This window comes from Mirounga angustirostris, unplaced genomic scaffold (assembly GCF_029215605.1).
Source record: "Mirounga angustirostris isolate CCGP_5_RB_7025 unplaced genomic scaffold, mMirAng1.0.hap1 SCAF_1, whole genome shotgun sequence".
NCBI lineage: Eukaryota > Metazoa > Chordata > Mammalia > Carnivora > Phocidae > Mirounga > Mirounga angustirostris.
The window spans coordinates 66,533,607-66,555,383 of NW_026991709.1; the positions used below are offsets into that span (position 1 = coordinate 66,533,607).

Genomic DNA, 21,777 nt, shown 5'->3' on the forward strand with positions numbered 1-21,777 from the left:
CACTTTATAGAATCACTGAGTTGCCTAAATCTACATTCATGATCTAATATTTTTCTTTCCCTCTTCCTTTCAACTTCATTAATTTCCGTAATCTTCTATATCACTTATTCATTCCTCTGCTTCTTCCATCCTTGTGGTCATTACATCCAGTTGGCTTCAAATCTCAGTTACTGCATTTTTCATTTCAGCCTGACTAGTTTTTTTGGTCTTCTATCTCTGCAGTAAGAGACTTCCTAGTGTGTTCTATGCTCTTCTCAAGCCCAGCTAATATCCTTATGACTGCTGCCTTAAATTCTGGATCAGGCATATTATTTCTATCTGTTTTGATTAGACCCCTGGCCATGACCTTTTCTTGTTCTTTCTTTTGGGATAAATTCCTGTCTTGGCATTTTGTGTAGGTCTCTGTCTTCTTCTGTGTGTTAGGAAAGCCTGTTATGTTTCCTGCTCCTGAGAGTAATGACTTTATGGAGAAGAGGTCATATGCTGTCCAGAGCCTGGCACTTTAGAAGTGTCTCTGGTGCGTGCTGTATGCACTCAGCTGCTGTGTTTTGGCTGCTCTGTCCCTCAGGTCAGTCATCTGCAGAGCTTCTCCTTGCCTGCAGTGGGGAGTGTTTGGACCTTGGTCAGAGTGTGGTGAGTTTTAACTAGATGTGCTCTGGTCTGCTGGCTAAAGAGACGTGATGCTACTTTCACCAGAGCTGAAGCTTTGCAGAACTCTAGGGTCAGCAGACATGGTGTATGTAGGGGTTTGTGCTGGTCTTCTGGAGGAGGGGCCTGCTGCTCTGGTTCTCTAGCACAACTGCCCCAGTAAAACAAAACCTGCAGAGCACAGGGGGCAGGGCTTGGTGTAAGCAGTTTAGGCCACTGTTGGCACTGTGCTGCTTACTGAAGTTAGTTTATGCTAAGGGGGGGAGGGGAGGAAAATGATATCAGCCAGCTCCCTAGTCCCCGGAGAGTCTGCACGCACCACTGTCCAGGAAGCCCTCCCAGGAGAGCAAACAATCTCCCCTCGTGTGTCCCAGGCATCCCTCAGCTCACTGCCTTCACCCTGTCTGTGTCCCAGCCGTCTGCCTGCCCGGTAGCGCAGTGCACCTTGGGGTCTATCCCAAGCAGGTGTGCTGAGTTTTAAAACTCCAAACTTTATGGACTTGGCATGGCATGGGCCTGTGCCGGTCTTCTGGGGGAGGGTCTCACTACACTGGACAGATGCAGGTTTGTCCCAGAAGGGTAGTCACACCAAAGTGCAGGGGCGTGGAGTGTGAAGTAAAGCACAGCAAAGAACCAGCGTCCAAGTTAGCCACCCTCAGCAGGTGTCTCTGCACCTATGCTGAGGGGCGGGGGAAGGAAATGGTGCCCACTAACTCTTTTGTCCCTGTCACCTCTCCCAGACGTGCTCCAAGATGGGGGAACCGTCTCTCCCAGTGAGTCCCAGGGGATTCTAAATATTAACAATGAACAATCGAAAACTAAAATTCAAAAGATACCATCTGCAATAGCATCAAAACTATACTATACGTAGGGAAAAATCTGACCAAAAAACTACAAATCGGGGCACCTGGGTAGCACAGTCAGTTAAGTGTCCGACTCTTGGTTTTGGCTCAGGTCCTGATCTCAGTGTCATGAGATTGAGCACCATGTCAGGCTCCACACTCAGCAAAGAGTCTGCTTGAGATTCTCTCTCTCCCTCTGCACCTCCTGCTTGTGCTCTCTTTCTCTCTCTCTCTCTCAAATAAATAAGTCTTTAAAAAAAAGCAAACCTACAAATCCCTGAGAGATATTATGGATCTAAATAAATGGAGATGTGGTGCTTATGAGTCAGAAGACTCATTGTTACGATTATCAGTTCTCCCCAAGCTGACCTACAGATCTGACACAATCACAATCAAATCCTCAGAGCAGGCTTTTGTGTACAAATTGACAAGCTGATTCTAAAGTTGATATAAAAATGCAAAGGACCTGTAACAGCCAGAACAATCTATGGAGAGAAGAACAAGGTTAGAGGGCTAGTAATATGATTTCAAGACTTACTATAAAAGCTACAGTAATCAAGACAGTGTGGTATATAAGACAGATAAACAAATGGAACAGAAGTTCAGAAACCAGACCGACAGAGAAATAGTCAATTGAATGTAAAAGGGTGTAAGGCAATTCAATGAGGAGAAACAATCGTTTCAATAAATGACATCTGAAAAAATGGAAAGCCGTATGTAAAAAAATGGGGGAAAAAAGAGGGGGGAAGCCCTTACCTCACATTATATACAAAAATTAAATGCAAATAATCATAGACCTACATTTAAACTTTAACAATAAAACTTCTTAAAACAGGAGAAAATCTTCAGTGACCTTGGCTTTGATAAAGATTCTTAGATTTGACACACAAAGCACAATCCATAAAAGAAAAAAGCTGATACATGGAATTCCAAAATCGAAACCTTTTGCTCTTCAAACAGCACTTCTGAAAGTGAAAAGGCAAGCCACTGACTGGGAGAAAATATTTTAAAAGCATATCCAACAAAAGACTTGCATCCAGAAACAACTCAATTAAGAAACTAAACAGACTTCACTAAGGTAAATATACAGATGGCAAATAAGCACATGAAAAGATGCTCTCAACTTCAGTCATTAGGGAAGTGCAAAATAAAACCATAATGACATACTACTAGGCACACCTTAGACTAGATAAAATTAGAAAGACTGACCATACCAAATGCTCACAAGGAGATGGAGCAAATGAAATGCTCATATACCGCAGATGTGAAGATAAAGTAGTACAAGCCATTTTAGCAAATAGTTGACAGCCTCCTAAGTACACACCTACTATACAACCCAGCCATTCTCCTCCTAGATATCTATCCTGGAGAAATGGAAATATATGTCCATACGAAGAGCTGTCCATCAATGTTCATTGATGAGCAGCTCTATTTACAATCACCGAAAACTGGAAACAATCCAAACTGCCATCAACAGGTGAATGGATAAACCAATTGTGGTTTTATTTTTACAACAGATTGCTACTCAACAATAAAATGAATGAACTGATACACACAACATGCATGAATCTCAAAATGATTAAGCTGACTGACAGAAGCCAGACAAAATAGAACATATATTGTATCAGTCATTTATGCAAAGTAATCAGTAGTGACTGAAAACAGATTAGAAGTTGTTTGGAGATAGGTGAGGGGTGGGGAAAAGGTACCACAAAGGTATACCAGGAAAATTTTGAGAGCAATAAATATGTTCACTATCTTAATTATGGTGATGATACATATGTCAGAATTTAACAAACTGTACACTCTACTGTATGTCAATTATACAGTCATAAAGTTTAAAAACATAGAAAAAATTGCTGAAATAACCTGCAATACATCTATTTTAACCCTGTGAATTCCTAATAATATTAAAATACACACATTCCTGTTCCCTCTGGAGGATGCTAAGAAACCAACTCATTATTTTGAAAATGAAAAAGTGGAGAAATTCAAGTATTTGTTTTTCCTATGTGATTACTAATTAAGAAAAAACTAAAAACTGCAGTTTGAGCAACCTCTTGGATCGTGCTTTTATGATTTATTAGGGAGGTCTGGAGCAGAAATAAGTCTATGGCTAATTAATCTCCACTACTGAAGTAAGAATCTCCTGAATACTCTACCTAATGTCCTGTGAAAGATGAGTTTTTCCAGTCTGGCTAGAGAAACAGGGACTCTTCTCAGCACTGTGCGAGGGCCAGGCACTGTTCCCTCTAATCTTTGTGGATGATAGTTTCTCTAGCCTTGAGCAGTCTCCCCAAGCACATATGATGGTCAGTACTCTGCTGAATATGCAAAGAAACACTCTGAAAATCTCCAGGCTCCTTTCTCTATACACATGTCTCTCCCTTTTGGTATTCCCTCCTATGAATGGATGACCTGATCTCCTCCGACTCTCAGCTCTGTCTCCTCAACTCAGGAAGGCCGTGCATGGTCTTTAGTTCCCTTCCCCTGTGTTGCAACTTGGAAACTCTCTTGGGCAATAAGCTGAAGCAACCACAGGGCTCGTCTCATTGGTTTCCTATCTCTAGAGATCACTGTCCTGCACTGGTTAATGTCTGGTGTCTTGAACTACTGTTTCATGTATTTTGTCTGTTTATTCTTGGTTTGTTTCAGGTAGTAGGGTAAATCTGAGCCCTGCTATTCCCTTTGGCTGGAAGCAGAAGTCCTCAAAGTGCCCTTTCTAATACTCAAACTATCCCACTTAACAACTAATGGGAGCCTGTTCAAGCTATCTCCTGAGTCTTTTCAACACAAGTTTTGATGGTCTTAAAACTTCCTTGCTCTATGTTATGAAAAAATACTACACATTCACCTTGAATATTCCCTATCTCTAATCGAGATTCAGGTGTTTTTTCCAAGAAGCCTTGGTCCCTTGACAGGAAAATTCTCTAATGACCACAATCTCAGGGTGCTAGAGGTGCTCACTGATACAAGGTATTTCGCTATTTCTACGCCTTTCTAGGACAGAACTGGGTTTTGTGTGTGTATGTGTGTTTTAAGAAAATACATCATGAATCCCTACTGATACTACCTATTCAAATTTATATAACTTCTTTGATTTTATATTTCTATTCTTTCTTAATCTAAAAAAATCCAGGTCCCTAATATTAACATAGCTATTTGCTATATCCATATACAAATACACATGGTTTCAGGGCCAATCCTATATGATTACGAAAGCAGTTGAAGATTTGTTTATACTTCTTTTTGTCCTTAAAATACAGCCCAATAGAGAAAATTAATCATTTTGCCATATTCGTGTATTAAAGTATTTCCTCTCTGTGTGGTTTAGCCACAAGCATGACACACAGGGCCATTTAATTCCTCTTGTTTAATCCTTCATTATGATTTCTTTTTGTTTCACAATTATTTAAAGCATTCACATGACTCCAAAATCACACCTAATAAGTAAATTTACATCCACAAGTAGTGGTCTTTTAATATGGAATGGCAGATACTGTTATGATCTTTAATACAATTGCTGACCAACAAGTAGAATTTGAAATTGAAAATACCATACCATTTACATTACAAGGATGATGACAAGATAAGACATGAGAAATTCCAAGCAGAGGGAAGTCCTAAAACTACAGCTATACAGCTAGAACACAGGATAAACAATTCTGACTGGCGCAAAAGGACAAAAAATATAGGGTGAAGGTCTCCAGCAGAAAAAATATGGAACTGAAAATTATCTGAGAAGTTTAACCACACAGAAAATCAGATAAAAATAATTTAAAAGAGCTGTAGAAGAGAATGAAAAGACAGCCAGGAATATGAAGCTAAACAGGTACAAAATCAGACAATTAACTACAGGAAAAACAAAGTATAAAGAAAGGAAATGTAATCACGGTATACTATTCAGTTCAGCAATAAATAATACTTACGTACTGTAGTATAACTATACTGAGAATACATGCAAGGGAAAAGCAGTATAAGAGCTTAAATCTTCACCTACCATAACAGAACACCAATAGGTAATATTTTAAATTGACAAATAGTCAAGAGGATTGAAAGTGGTTTACTTGGGAATGAAACCAGGAACATTGGTGGTTTGGTTTCAAGTACTGTAGTACTACTTAACTTTTTCAACTGTGCATGTCTTACTCAGAGAAAAATAGGTTTTAAAAAAGAAAAAACTGGGTGGCTCAGCCGGTTAAACGGCTGCCTTCGGCTCGGGTCATAATCTCGGGATCCTGGGATCGAGCCCCATGTCTGGCTCCCTGCTCAGCAGGGAGTCTGCTTCTCCCTCTCCCTCTGCTTGTGCTCTCTCTAATAAATACATCTTTTTTTTTTTTTTTTAAGATTTTGTTTATTTGAGACAGAATGAGAGAGAGAGAGAGAGCTCACGAGAGGGGGGAGGGTCAGAGGGAGAAGCAGACTCCCCGCTGAGCAGGGAGCCCGATGCGGGACTCAATCCCGGGACTCCAGGATCATGACCTGAGCTGAAGGCAGTCGCTTAACCAACTGAGCCACCCAGGCGCCCCTCTAATAAATACATCTTTAAAACAACAAGAAAAAAGAAAAAAGAAAAAACTGCCAAAACAATCATGATCTCTACACCTTAACTACAGATTACATGTTGACTGAACTTGTCAACCAAGTTAATCAACGGGAAAAGTTGCCTGTCCACAAGTTTATCAACTCGCTCACTTCACAAGATATTTCTTATAACTAAAAACATCAAGCAAACCTCCATTCTTCATCATGATGGGTTTTATGAACTTTTCAACAGCACTAGGTTACCTATTCACTCTGAATTAACAAGAGTCTGCTTAATTCAAATTTTCAAGTACTGGCTCAATCAGAATGACACCAACTGGTAAAATTTTTTGCCAAAAATAAATTTTAGGTTGGTCTATAAGTGCCAAATGGATAGAGGTCATTTATAAAGTGCTGCCTAGATATAACAAAAATTAAATGTTAGTCTGATAAAAGGATAGCCTAGCCCTCAAAGATGCAGTTAGTTATCTTTTGTGCACTTGGCAACATCAACTCCTGTGGTACCCTCACATCTAGCTCTTCAGCTGGCGTAAGCCTGTGACTGTGGAAAGATAAATAGTACCTAAATGAATCTATATTTTACTAATATTTACTATTTTACAAATTAGGCATGAAATATATACTGTTATATTAAGAAGCCTGACTGGTTTTACCAGGTCTCTCTACATAATACAGCACATATGACATAAAAAAATTAAGATTTTAAATAGAGCAATATTCCAAAAACTTATCACAGAAACTTACTAAAGCCATAGCACAATTTTAGATCTCATACAATGAACATGACAGAATTTCAACTACAAATATTTTTAGTCCAATATATGGGGCCATACTTGCCAGTTGATATATTAAGGATAAGAGCATTTGTCTTCAGGCAGGTAAGTAAATACGAAAAATTTATTTTATTTATATAAACTTTACAATGAAGTCTAATTACATGACATCACCCATCACCAAGAAGAGAATAAAATGAACACTGTTAATGACAGAGGATCATTATTACATCTTCAAATGGTTTTATGCCAAATATGATGCATAAGCTGGCGGTTATATTCAGACCTATACTTGGGCTCATGTGTATATATCCATGTATTCACCTTCACATATGTGAATATAAATATGTAACAATGTTATTATGATTTCTGGAATTTACCTCCAAAATAGAAGCTAATACAAAAGTTCATTCAAAAAAAAGGTTCCACTTCAAATAAGACAGATGAATAAAGAGGTAACAAGAAACCCAGAGAAACTCATCCTTTTATGAATAAGTGATAACTCCTAATTTACTGCACTTAATATAAACTCTATTATAATATTACAAACTCTCTTTGCCTAAAAAATAATAGTAATGACAGTGTTTGATTCAAACATCTACAGCCCTAACAAAAAAAACACTGAGGTTGTAATGTACTCTTGGACTTTAACTAACTGGATTTTCCAGTGCAGTGTTACTCAAAAGAACAGTGTATTTTGAGACCAGCTCACTATAACTGCAAAATATTTATGACAGATTACCTTATTTCTCAGGTATGAAAGATTCTGACTCATTTGCCTTTTATGGAGCTTTTGTAGCATGGGGATCAAATGGTCCTTCCAAGCTCAAAAGTCTCTCCTTAGCAAAAAAAAAAAAAAAAAAAAAAAAGTCACCTAAGTGTCTTTAAATTTCTTTGCCATAAGGGATATACCATTCATTCTAGGCATTTTTAGAGGAAGGTAAAGTGAGAGTTAGTCCCAAATACTCCTGTGGATGTTTAGACGTTCTCAGGTTAAAAATGACCAAAAGTAAAAAAAAAAAAAGATCAAAAATCAATGTCCTAATGAATCATACATAATTAATTTAGGGGTGAAAAGACATATTCCTTGAGATTTTTGCTTTAAAATACTACATAATAAAGAAATGTAAAGATAGACATGAAGCAAGTACGGCAAATTATTGACAATTACTGAATGCAAAGGATGAGTTTATGAGGTTCACCATCTATAATTTTGTATGTTTACAAATTTTCATATTAAAGTTTATAATGAAAAACAGCATTTTACTGGTCACTTGAGAATACATTAACAAACATGCACATAAAATCTTAAACAAGTTGCAACTTTAAAAAAAGAAAATACACTAAACAGGCCAAAAGATTAAACAGTGGTTGTATTGGAAATATGAGAACCTGAGAGATTTATTTATTCTTGTATTCTGCTTTTCATCACCTCCTCTTCCCTACTCCCAAAACACGCTGATTTTATGATGGCGGAGATGTATATTTACACACATACACATATCTAACACAATCAAAATTAAAATAAAGTAGTTTCAGGCTTAAAATGGAAAATTAAGTTCTTTTAAATAAATTAATAAGGGTAAAGGATTTACCTGCTCTTCTCTTTTCTGCTTACGTAACTGCAGTCCCTCTTCCTCCCTCCTCCTGCGCATTTCATCAGGATTCAGGGACTTATTTTTGTAACTTTTCAGGCGAAAGTTCTCTTTTCCTGGGGTAGTCATGATTTCTACAAAAATGAGACAAAGAGAACAAATGAGCTTGGCTTATGGTAAAGAGCTCTTGTTATTCTAATAGCCCAGCCTCACTGCATAAGGACACCAGAAATGGTTACTTTTAACAGCTTTATTAAAGTGTACAAGTCAATAGCTTTCACATTTTCACATCTATGCACAACCATTACCACAGTCCATTTTTAAACATTTTTATCACCTCAAAAAGAAAGTGTGTACTATCACTCCTACTGGCTATCACTCCTATTCAGGATATTTCATACGAATAAAATCATATGCGTGATCTTTTGTGCCTGGATTCTTTCATTTAGTATATCTTCAAAGTTCATCTATGTTGCAACATGTATCAGTACTTTATTCTTTTATGGCTGAATAATATCCCATCATATGGATATACCCCATTATATTTTATACCTACTCATCAACTGATAGACATTTGGGTTCTTTCCACTTTTTGGCTATTATGAATAATGCTTCCATAAACATCTATGGACAAGTTTTTATGTAGACATAGGTTTTCATTTTTTGGGGGCATACACCTAGGAATCGAACTGCTAGGTAACATTGTAACTCAATGATTGTTTGAGGAACTGCCAAACTATTTTTCCAAAGTGCTGCACTATTTTACATTCCCACCAGCAGTGTACAAGGGCTGACGATTTCTCCACTATCACAATTTTTGGTGTCTGCTGTCCTTTCACATATTTATTTTCTAACTGTATATCCTCCATAAAAAAAAAAAAAAGTCTATTCACAATCTTTACCCATTTTTAAATTGTCTCTAGGAAGTCCCAATAGTTCATTTTTGCCCTTGCTTCTTCCCTTGCCTTTGGCGATGTTTCTAGGAAGAAGTTGCTGCGGCTGAGGTCGAAGAGGTTGCTGCCTGTGTTCTCCTCTAGGATTTTGATGGATTCCTGTCTCACATTTAGGTCTTTCATCCATTTTGAGTCTATTTTTGTGTGTGGTGTAAGGAAATGGTCCAGTTTCATTCTTCTGCATGTGGCTGTCCAATTTTCCCAACACTATTTGTTTAAATTGTCTTTTTTTATCATTAAGTTATAAGAATTCTTCATATATTCTAGATAGAAGTCCCTTATCAGAGTGGTGCTTGAGAGGCTCAGTTGGTTGAGCATCTAACTCTTGGTTTCAGGTCAGCTCGTTACCTCAGGGTCACGTAATCAAGCCCTGCATCAGGCTCCCTGCTCAGTGCAGAGTCTGCTTCCCTTTTCCCTCCAGCATGCTCTCTCTCAAAAAAAAATGGACCTCTTAAAAAAAAAGTCCCTTATCAGATATACAGTTTTTAAATATTTTCTTTCACTCTATAGGTTTTCTTTACGCTTTCTTAATGGTGTCCTTTGAAGCACAAAAGTTTTTAATTTTGATGAAGTCCAAATTAATCTTTTTGTTGTTGTTGCTCATGCTTTTAGTGTCATACTTAGGGATTCTTAATCCTAAATTTCCTTCTAAGAGTTTTAAAGTTTTAGCTCTTACATTTAGGTCTGTCATCTACTTTGAGTTAATTATTATTCATGGTATGAGGTAAGGGTACAACTACATTATTTCACATATGGCTACCCATTTGTTCCAGGCACCATTTCTCCATCTAATGGTCCTGACACCCTTGTTGAAAGACAAATTAACCACATCTATATGGCTTTATTTCTCAACTCAATTATATTCCATTGATTTGTATGTATATCCTTGTGCTGATTCCACACAATCTTGACTACCATTTTTGTAGTAAGTTTTGAAATCAGGAAGTATAAGTTCTCCTATCTTATTCTTTTTCAAGATTGTTTTGGCTCTTCCAGACACCCTGCAATTCCATATGATTTTTAGGATTAGTTTGTCAATTTCTACAAAGAAGTCAGCTGGGATTCTGATATGGACTACACTGAATCTGTAGGTTAATGTGGGGAGTATTGCCATCTTAATGTTCAATCTTCCAATCCACAGACAGGATATTTTTCTCTTAGATCTTCTCTAGTTTCTTTCAACAATATTTTGTAGTTTCCAGTGTTTTACACTTCTTTTGTTAAATTTATTCCTGTCTTAATTTTTTTGATGCTATTATAAATGGAATATTTTTCGGGCGCCTGGGTGGCTCAGATGGTTAAACGTCTGCCTTCGGCTCAGGTCATGATCCCAGGGTCCTGGGATCGAGTCCCGCATCGGGCTCCCTGCTAAGTGGGGAGCCTGCTTCTCCCTCTGCCTCTGCGTCTCTCTCTCTCTCTCTGACTCTCATGAATAAATAAATAAAATATGTTTTTTAAAAAATGGAATTTTTTTCTTAATCTCACTTTTGGATTGTTCACGACAAGTCTATAGAAACACAATTAATTTTTGTATACTGATTTTGTATTTTGCAACTTTGCTGAACTTGTTATTAGTACTAATATTTTTTTAGTGGATTTTCTAAGTCATTTCATACAAAATCATATCCTCTATGAGAGACAGTTTTGTTTCTTTCTTTCCAATCTTGAAGCCTTTGTGTATTTTTCTTTCTTTTCCTTATTTTTTTTTTCAAAACTGCCATAGCTAGAACCTCTAATATAATGTCAAATAGAAATGGAGAAAGCAGGCACTCTTGTCTTATTTCTGATTGTAGAGGAAAAGTGTTCAGTTTTCCCCATTAAGTATGATGTTATCTTTGAGTTTTTCATAGGTGTCTTTATTCATGTTGAGAAAGTTCCCTTCTAGACCTCGTTTTTTGAGTGTTTTTATCAGTTAAAGGGTGTTAGATTTTGTCAAATTTTTTTTGTGTCTATTCTGAGAACAATGTGACTTTTGTTTTTTATTTCCTGATATGTTATATTAATTGGTTAGTGAACTTCACACTAACTTTGCATTTCTGGGATATTATGCCACTTGATCGTGGTGTAAAATTCTTTTTATATGCTGGTGAATTAGGTTTGCTAGTATTTTGAGGATTTTTGTGTTCATCTTCATAAGAGATAGTGGTCTGTAGTTTTCTTGTGATGTCTTTGGTATCAGGGTAACACTAATACTAGCTTCATAAAATAAGTTGGGAAGTGTTCTCCCTCTCAATTTTTAGGAAGAGTTAGTATTAATTCTTCTTTAAGTGTTTGGTAGAATTTAGCAGTGAAGCCATATGGGCCTGTGCTTTTCTTTGTGGGTAGCTTCATGATTAATCCAATCTCTTCACTTGCTATAGGTCTATTCAGTTTGTCTATGTAAGTCAGCTTCAGCAGCCATCTTTCTAAAAAATTTTCCATTTTAGGGGTGCCTGGGTGACTCAGTCGGTTGGGCGTCCAACTCTTGGTTTCGGTTCAGGTCTCAAGATCTCAGTGTTGTGAGATCAAATCCTGTGATGGGGTCCACACTCAGCAGGGAGTCTGCTTGAGATTCTCTTTCTCTCCCTCTGTCCCTCCCTCCCCCTCATGCTCGCGCTCTTGAAAATAAATGAATAAATCTTTAAAAAAATTGTCCATTTTATCTAAGCTATGTTAATTCATTGGTATGCAGCTGTTCATAGTATTCCTTTATAATCCTTTCCATTTTTGTAATCCCAGTAGTAATGGTCCCTCTGTTATTTCTGATTCAAGTAATTTAAGTCCTCTTTTTTTCTATGTCAGTCTGCCAATTTTGCTTATCTTTTCAAAGAACCAGTTTTTGGTTTCCTTAATTTTCTCTACTTTTTTCCTATTTTCTAGTTCATTAATTTCTACTCTCAGCTTTATTATTTTCCTCCTTCTGCTTGTTTTAGGTTTACTTTGCTCTTCTTTTTCCAGTGACTTAAGGTGTAAGGTTAGTTAGTAATTTGAGACCTTTCTTCTTTCTTTATATAAGCATTTATTACTAAAAGTTTCCCTGTAAGCACTGCTTTAGCTGTATCCCATGTTTTCTTAAGTGGTAAATTCATTTTCATTTATCTCAAACTATTTTCTGATTTCTCTTTTCATTTCTTCTTTGACCTACTGGTTATTTGGGAGCATGTTAATTTCCATATATTTGTGAGTTCCCCAAATTTGTTAGTGATTTCTAATTTCTTTCCACTGTGGTCAGAGAACAACCTTTGTATTATTTCAATCCTTTTAAGATGTTTTGTGGCCTAGCATTTGGTTTATCCTTGAAAATGTCCCACATTCACTTGAGAAGAATATATATTCTATTGTTGCTGGGTGCTGGTGGTATTCTACAGATGTCTCCTAGCTCTAGTTGGTTTATACTGTGGTTTCTTTGTTGATCTTATGCCTAGTTGTTTTGTCCATTACTAAAAGTGGGATATCGTAGTCTCCCAACCATTATCGCTATATTGTCTACTTTTCTCTTCATTTCTGTCAGGTTTTGCTTCTTGTATTTTGGTGCTGTTATTAGGTACATATATATTTATAACCTTTATCTTTCTAATGGATTGGCTCTTTCATCCCTCTTTCTCTCTAGTAACATTTTTTGTTTTAAGTCTATTTTTTCTGATATTAGTATAGCCACTCAAGTTTCTTGTGGTTGTTGTTTGCATAATAGATCTTCCATCCTTATACTTTCAATGTATTTGTATCTTTAAAGTACATCTCTTGTAGAGAGCATATAATTGGATACTCTGACAATCTCCACCTTTTTTTTTTTTTTAAAGATTTTATTTATTTGACAGAGAGAGACACATCGAGAGAGGGAAAACAAGCAGGGGGAGTGGGAGAGGGAGAAGCAGGCTCCTCGCCGAGCAGGGAGCCCAATGCGGGGCTCTATCCCAGGACTCCGGGATCATGACCTGAGCCGAAGGCAGATGCTTAACGACTGAGCCACCCAGGCACACCTGCCCTTTTTTTATTATATAGTTTAATCAATTCATGTTTAATAATATTGCTTACGTTGTTGATTTATGACTGCTTTTTCATTTTCTACGTGTCTCATGTCTTTTTTGTTTCCTTTATTACTCTTTGACTGCTTTCTTTTGCATTAAGTGGGTATTTTCTAGTGAAGGACTTAAATTTCTTTAATGACCTTTCACTGTAATTTTTTTTTTTTTAGTTTTTCTCCGTATGGGCTGCTCAATACATTTCAACTTCAAACTTATAGCAGCTTCAGACTTATACCAGCTTAATTCCAGTAAGATATAGAAATGTTATGCTATATAGTTCGATTGCCTTTTTCTCCATTTGATGGCATTGTTGTGATACATATTACATTTAATGTTACAAATCCAACAATACACGATGTTATAATTATGACTTTATCACATATAGTCATTTCCTTAGCTTGACATAGTTTTGCCTCCACTCACCTTCTACGTGCTGCTATTGACAGATACATTACAAATATACTACATTTCTAAACCTTATAGGCCCAAGAACACATTATACACATATTATTTTATACAACTGCTTTTTTAAAAAGATTTATTTATTTATTTTAGGAGAGAGAAAGAGAGCAAGAGCTAGCACAAGCAGGCATGGGGAGAGAGAGAATCTGAAGCAGACTCCATACTAAGCACAAGCCCAACACAAGGCTCCATCTCGTGACCCTGTGATTGTGACCTGAGCATAACCAAGAGTCACATGCCTAACCAACTGCATCACCCACACACCCCACACAACTGCTTTTTAAATCAGTTTTGAGTAAAAAGAAGAAAAAATATGTGGTAATATTCTCTTTGAAAATTACATAATTACCTTTACTGGTACTCTTTGTTCATATGGATTCAAATTACCATCTGGGATCACTTGCTTTCAGCTTAAAGAACTTCCTTTAGCATTCTTGCAAGGTGGGTCTGCTAGTAATAAACTCTCTCAATTCCTGTTTACCTGGGAAAATCTTCATTTCACTATCATTTTAAAAAGATAGCTTTGCTGGATATATAGGATTTTTGGTTGACTATATTTGTCTTTGAGCACTTCATATATATTATTACACTGCCTCTGGCCTCCACTGTTTCTGCTGAGAAGTCAGCTATTATTCTTATCTGGGCTCCCTTGTAAGTCAATTCCTTGAAGAGATTAGGAGCATTTTATGACCTGCTTCTCCCCCTAAGCACCCTACCAAATCTCTGAACCAGACCCCCAAGCTGGGGGTGCAGACAACAGCACACTTCTTTCAGAGCTATCCCCTATAGCAGTGGAATATTTTGTTGAGGGTAGGCGGCAGCCTAAGGTTTTCTCAGCTTGTCTCTTCTGACATGGAATCACCACCCTAGAAAACAGAAAAGATGATGTATTCTCCAGTACTCCCAGCAGCTCTGCACCCAGGTAGAGCCTCTGTTCCACAAGTGGGGATTGGGCAGAAGGTAGTTCTCTGCCTCTCCACCACATATACCCAGAACTTAGCTTCAGCAGCTAGGCAGCTAGGGGTAGGATGAGAAATCCTAATGTCCTGCTCCTCCCAAGAAAACCTTCCCTCCAACTGGAAGCTATTCATTTACTGTACACCCTTCGACCATTTCCAGAAGCTTTTAATAGTTGTTTTTCAAGTTTTCCCCAATTTTCTAGGGAGTGGGTCTGTAGAGCTCCTCATGCGGTCAGGCTGGAATTCACAAATCAGTTATTTTTTTTTAATTTATTTTTATTTTTTTTAAAGATTTTCTTTATTTATTTGAGAGACAGAGATAGAGAGAGAACATGACAGGGGAGAGGGCCAGAGGGAGAGGCAGACTCCCCACTGAGCAGGGAGCCCGATGCAAGACCCAATCCCGGGACTCCGGGATCATGACCTGAGCTGAAGGCAGACGCTTAACCAACTGAGCCACCCAGGTGCCCCACAAAAGAGTTATTTTTAAGAATGACTGTACTGCAAGCCTGGATTGAGAATCATTTGATTTATAATGTGCTATGTTGCAACATCTATTTTACCTGAATGTCTTTTTTTTTTTTTAAAGATTTTATTTATTTGACAGAGAGATAGAGAGAACAGGTAGGCAGAGAGGCAGGCAGAGGGAGATGGAGAGGCAGGCTCCCCGCCGAGCAGGGAGCCCAATGCGGGGCTCGATCCCGGGGACCCTGGGATCATGACCTGAGCCGAAGGCAGCCACTTAACCGACTGAGCCAGCCAGGCGCCCCTACCTGAATGTCTCAACAAACATACAAGGCAAGAAATTACTATTCTCATCCTTCACAGTTAAGGATTCAAGATGCTAAAAGAGGTTAAGTGACTTGGCCAGGGTTACACACTTAATACAAGATAAAGCAAGGATATGAACCTAGGTTCCTGATTATAAACCTGATGTTCTACTATTATGTACTGAACTGTGCTCCCCCCTACCAACTATGTATTAAAGCCCTAACTTCCATAACGACTACATTTGGATATAGGGCCTTTAAGGAGGTAATTAAGGTTAAATGGGTTCATAAGAGTGGGGTTCTAATCCAGTAGAACTAGTGTCCTTACAAGAAGAGGAAGAGACACCTGAGATCTGTTCCCCCAACCCCACCCCCTATGTACACACACAAAAAGGCCATGTGAGGAAACAGCAAGAAGGTAGTCATCCACACGTCAGGATGATAGGCCCCACAGGAAACCAACCCTGTTGGCACCTTGATCTTGGACTTCTAGCCTCCAGAACTGGGATAAAATGGATTTCTGTTGTTTAAGCCGCCCAATCTGTGGTATTTTTTATGGCTGCCCAAACAGACTAATATATACAATACACCTGGTGGTAATTTGTCAGATTGAGCTTTATCGGACTGAAAGGCAGAGGCAATGCAGATGAGAATTTGCAAATAATTATGAAGGAATTATTTAACGGTGCTGAGAAATGATCTAGAGAAAAAAGCTGGATTCCTGAAGCAAGCAGCATTTTGGCTCTGAAATATCACAATATAGCATAATAATAGCAGTGTTACAATGATGACCCAAGTTCAAGAATCAGAAGTTTTAGGTCAAAGAAAGGAGAAAGCCTACGGTAACAGGGCAGACTTGATAAATCTTTACCATACCAAAAACCAATTGGACTTCAGTAATTGGAAGCCTGTACTCAACATGGAGGGGAAGGGCACACAATTAAGGGAAGACAATGTTAGAAATACACATATACAGAGAGAAAAAGTGATAAAACAAATGGAGTAAAAGGTAAAATGAACAACTGAGGAGTGGGGTTGAAGGGTAAAAAGAGGACCTTTGTACACTTCTTAAAATTCCTATAAGCTTGAAATTATAGCAAAAACTTTTTTTAAAATATAAAAAAATCTAAAAGGAAAGAAAGGCTCATACAAAACTACTATTAACTTGCTTCCTTTTATTAAAGTGACATAAAAAGCAAGTCCAGAGAAGAGGGCTGGCCTTGAAATCCTGTTTTCAAATTTACTTCTTAGCACAGTGATGTAGAAAAAATACTAAACTTCTGTGAGCCTTGGTTTCCTCACTTGCACAATGGGGATATTACCTTCTAAGGTAAAGAGAAGATGAAAGCGTACTCCCACTGTCTAGCCCTTATATAGCTCACACCTGATATTTGTGTAATGAAGAAATGGCTATAAATAGCTCTAAAGGTTCAAAAAAAGATCTCTTCTGACTAAAGTGATGAGGTATAGCTCCATAGAGAAGATGGTGTTTCAGCTAGGTTGTGAAGAATAGAAACTATTTCAACAGTTGAAGTTAAAAGAGAAACACCCACAAAACAGAAGAGTACAAATTAAAGGACAGACGTTAGAAAGTACAACTGATGAAGATTAGCACTAAGTTGTATTCGATCACAGCAACTGCTCTTTAAAAGTACACAGACATGAGAAATGCCAGCACCTGTTTTCTCTTTCTTTTTTGGTTAAATTGTGGTATCTGAGAACTCACAAATTACTCCAACGCTCAAACTAGTAATTTCTATCATCCATATAGTGCATCTGTGCCTTTGAAATATTCTTCCCTTTTAAATTACAAAAATGGCTCACATTAAAAACAAACAATACAGAAGGGTATAAAAAGATAAATGAAAATGTACCCCTGCCTAAAGGTAACCATCAAGTTCTCCGCATACCCTTTCAAAAACTGGTTATACAAGTATACACATATCCTTCTGGTTTTTATTGTACACCGATGGGAAATTATAAACACAATTCTGCACTTTTGCTTTAACTCTGGACAACCTTCCATACAATGCCTATAGAGTTAAATTATTTTTAATATAGTAATTTTTTTTTAAGATTTTATTTATTTATTTGACAGAGACACAGCAAGAGAGGGAACACAAGCAGTGGGAGAGGGAGAAGCAGGCTTCCCGCTGAGCGGGGAGCCCGATGCAGGGCTCGATCCCAGGACCCTGGGATCATGACCTGAGCCAAAGGCAGATGCTTAATGACTGAGCCACCCAGGTGCCCTAATATAGTAATTTTTATACCATAAGGACCAGACCCTAAACATCACTGACAATTAAGCTTGTCTCCAATTTTCTATCACAAACAATGCTGTAACCAATATTCTCCTTCATGTATTTGCATATATTCTGCAATTATATCCAATAATGAATTCTAAACAGTGGAATGTAAAGATCTAAAGCACGTGCACTTAAAATTTTGATAGTTCAAAGAACCCCCTAAAATATTGCACCAATGTACACCAGTGAATATGAGTGCATCAGTTCCCACCACTATCACTGTTAACTCAAGACTGACTCAAACTTTTCCATATTTGACAATATCATATGTGAAAAAATGCTTCTCATGAAAACTATTTTCATAATACTAAGATGTTATATATGCTTTTTTTTCACTTTCACTCCTAAGTTTTTCAGAAGCTTCATGACATGATGACATCATCACTCTGACGCCTAATGGAATGTGTGTTGTGTATTTCTGTGTTTTAAAATTTTGTTTTAATTTCTAATACAGTAAATATTAACTGATACAAAACAGCAACATAAACAAAAGTTCTTTGGGGGTCCTCAATAAGTTAAGAGTATAAAGAAGTTCCCAGGCCAAAAAATTTAAGAACACTTAATCCAATCTTTTTTTTTTTAAAGATTTATTTATTTATTTGTCAGAGAGAGAGAGCACAAGCAGGAGGAGCAGCAGGCAGAGGGAGAGCAGGTTCCTCGCCAAGCAAGGAGCCCAATGCGGGACTCGATCCCAGGACCCTGGGATCATCACCTGAGATGAAAGCAGACACTTAACTGACTGAACCACCCAGGCGTTCCCAATCTTTTCTGTCTTAAGAAAAAAACAGTCACTGGATATTCAGATAACATTTTTTTTTTAAAGATTTTATTTATTTATTTGAGAGAGAGAGAGAGAGAGAGAAACAGCATGAGAGGGGATAGGGTCAGAGGGAGAAGCAGGCTCCTTACTGAGCCGGGAGCCTGATGTGGGACTCAATCCCAGGACTCTGGGATCATGACCTGAGCCGAAGGCAGTCGCTTAACCGACTGAGCCACCCAGGCGCCCTTCAGATAACATTCTAATCATAGATTAAGGAACTCAACATCTTTAAAATACTGTCTTTTGGTCAAGAATTAAATATGTATTTACATTGATCTTTTTTGTTGCAATGATAAATGTGAAATTCCCTTCCATTATATTCTAATTGGCTCCTGTCTATATATGAAAAAATTACTCATTACTATACATATATTAACTTTTTAAGACAGCCAATGAATTAAATCAGCTACTGAATTCTGTTTCTGATACTTTCAGTTGACACTCTCGATACTTAACATCGCTAAAAAATTTTAACTTTTGCCTCCTCCATTCTAAAGTCTGTATTTCATTTCACTTCCTATTTTAAAATATTTAACTAGTACTTTCAGGACAAAGTTACAATGTTAATTAAGCAACAAAGGTTAGAGCAGGCATTTTTATCTCATTTCCAGTTTTGATCTATGTCTACTATTTTGTTATTAAACATGATACTAGGGTATTTTTTTATTTTATTTTATATTTTATTTTACTTTATTTTTTTTATTCTTATGTTAATCCCCATACATTACATCATTAGTTTTAGATGAAGTGTTCCATGATTCATTGTTTGTGCATAACACCCAGTGCTCCATGCAGAATGTGCCCTCCTCAATACCCACCACCAGGCTAACCCATCCTCCCACCCCCCTCCCCTCTAGAACCCTGTTTGTTTTTCAGAGTCCATCGTCTCTCATGGTTCATCTACCCCTCCAATTTCCCCCGCTTCATTCTTCCCCTCCCGCTACCTTCTTCTTCTTCTTTTTTTTTTTCTTCACATATATTGCATTATTTGTTTCAGAGGTACAGATCTGAGATGGGTATTTTTTTTAAAGCCAGGTTTACTGAGGTATTATTTATAACTTACATACAGTAAAACTTAACATTTAAGTAAATACCACCACAAACAGAGAACATTTTTACTATGAAAAGTTCTGTCAGGTCTCTTTCTAGTAAATCCACTCCCTCCCCAACCCCCGGTACTCAATGATTTATTTTCTGCCCCTACAGTTTTGCATTTTCCAGAATGCAAAATAAATGGAATCATCCAGTATGTAGCCTTTTGAGTGTGGCTTCTTTCTGTCAGTATTAACTAATTTGAGATTCATAAGTGTTGTTTTATCTTTCAGTAATTCATTCCTTTTATTGCTGAATTGTATTCCAATGTATTCCACACGTTATTCACCACTTGATAGACATTTGGGTTGGTGCAGTTTTTGGTGATTATAAATAAGCCACTAGAAACACTCATATACGGTTTTTGTGTGAACGAATATTTTCATTTTTCTTGGGTAAACACCTAGGAGGACACTGCTGGGTCATACAGTAAGAATATGTTTACCTTTCTAAGACTGTCAAACTGTTTTTCAAAGTGGCTGTACCATCATGCATTCCCAGCAGCAATCTATGAGCTCCAGTTGTGTTGCAGTATTGTTTTGAGATACTTATTTAAAAAATGACATCTAAGTACTAGCCATCCATACTTATTTTACTAGTTTTTAAAACCTGAAATGTGTGTTGAATTTTATCAAATGACTTTTTGGTGGTTATTAAAATGGTCAAGTTTATCTACTTTGACCTATTAAATATGGTGAGATATTAACAGATTTCTTAATATTGAATGATTGATTCTTGGAATAAACACACTTGGTCACAGTGTATCATTCTTTTAAACTCTCTGTTAATATTTTCTTAAAAATTTCTACACCACAAATCAAAATCACAATGAGATATTACCTAACACCTGTCAAAATAGTATCAAAAAGACAAGAAATAAGAAGTGTTGGAGAGGATGTGGAGAAAAAGGACCCTCATGCACTGTTAGTGAAAATTCAAACTGGTGCAGCCACTAAAGAAAACTGTATGGAGGTTCCTCAAAAATTAAAAATAGAATCACCAAATGATCCAGTAATTCCACTACTGGGTATTTACCCAAAGAAAATGGAAACACTCATTCGAAAAGATGTATGTACCCCTATGTTTACTGCAGCACTGTTTACAATAGCCAAGATATGGAAGAAACCTGAATGTCCATAGATAGATGAATGAATAAAAAAGACATGGTGTATATATGTACAATGGAATATTCTGCCACCAAAAAAAAAAAAAAAAAAGAATCTCGCCACTTTGCGACAACACGGATGGACCCAGAGGGTATTACACTAAGTGAAGTTAACTCAGAGAAAAACAAATACCCTATGATCTCACTTATATGTGGAATCTAAAAAACAAAGCAAACAAACAAAACAAAAAGCAAAACCAACCCATGAATATAAAGAACAAACTGGTGGTTTGCCAGAGGGGAGGGAAGTGGGGGGAGATGGGCAAAAGAAGTGAAGGGGAGTGGGAGATACAGGCTTTCAGTTATGAAATGAATAAATCACAGGGCTGAAAGGTACAGCATCTTCTACAGAATACAGTCAATGGTACTATAACAATGTTGTAAGGTGACCTACAGTAGCTATACTTGTTGTGAGCACTGCACAGGTATAAAATTATAGAATCACTACCTTGTATACCTGAAACTAATGTAACATTGTGTCAACTATACTTCAATTAAAAAAAAAAAAACCCATCAAAGAAAAATTTCTACACCAGTATCCATAAATGAGATTGATTATTTAATATAAAATCCTCCTCCCCGCCTTTTTGTGGGGGACAGGGTATCTGTCACATTGAGAACATTTTGAAAAAACACATGGGTATGATTCCAATTATATGACATTCTACAAAAGGCAAAACTATGTAAACAGTTAAAAGATCAGTGGTTGCCAGGGGTTTATGGGGTGGGAGGGATGAAGAGCAGAGAAGATTTTTAGGGCATTTAGAAACTATTCTGTATGATACTATAATGGTGGATACTGTCACAATACATTTGTCAAAACCTATAGATGTACAATGTGAA

General features: G+C 37.2%; 1 protein-coding gene across 3 annotated transcripts in view; it reads right to left on the reverse strand.

Annotated features, from left to right (window-relative positions):
- The window catches only part of KPNA1 (karyopherin subunit alpha 1), a 72,380-nt gene that overhangs the window by 39,867 nt on the left and 10,736 nt on the right, over positions 1–21,777 (reverse strand). Inside the window, exons 2-3 of one of the 3 annotated variants that reach the window (XM_045902981.3) lie at positions 14,172–14,688; positions 8,404–8,537 (exon numbers count right to left, since the gene is read on the reverse strand). In XM_045902981.3, the coding sequence (XP_045758937.1) occupies positions 8,404–8,532 (129 nt within the window). In that variant the 5' untranslated portion in view covers positions 8,533–8,537; positions 14,172–14,688. Of the gene's footprint in view, positions 1–8,403; positions 8,538–9,305; positions 14,140–14,171; positions 14,689–21,777 lie in introns of those variants that run through there. The other 2 variants (XM_054504227.2, XM_045902982.3) reach the window with 2 other exon arrangements.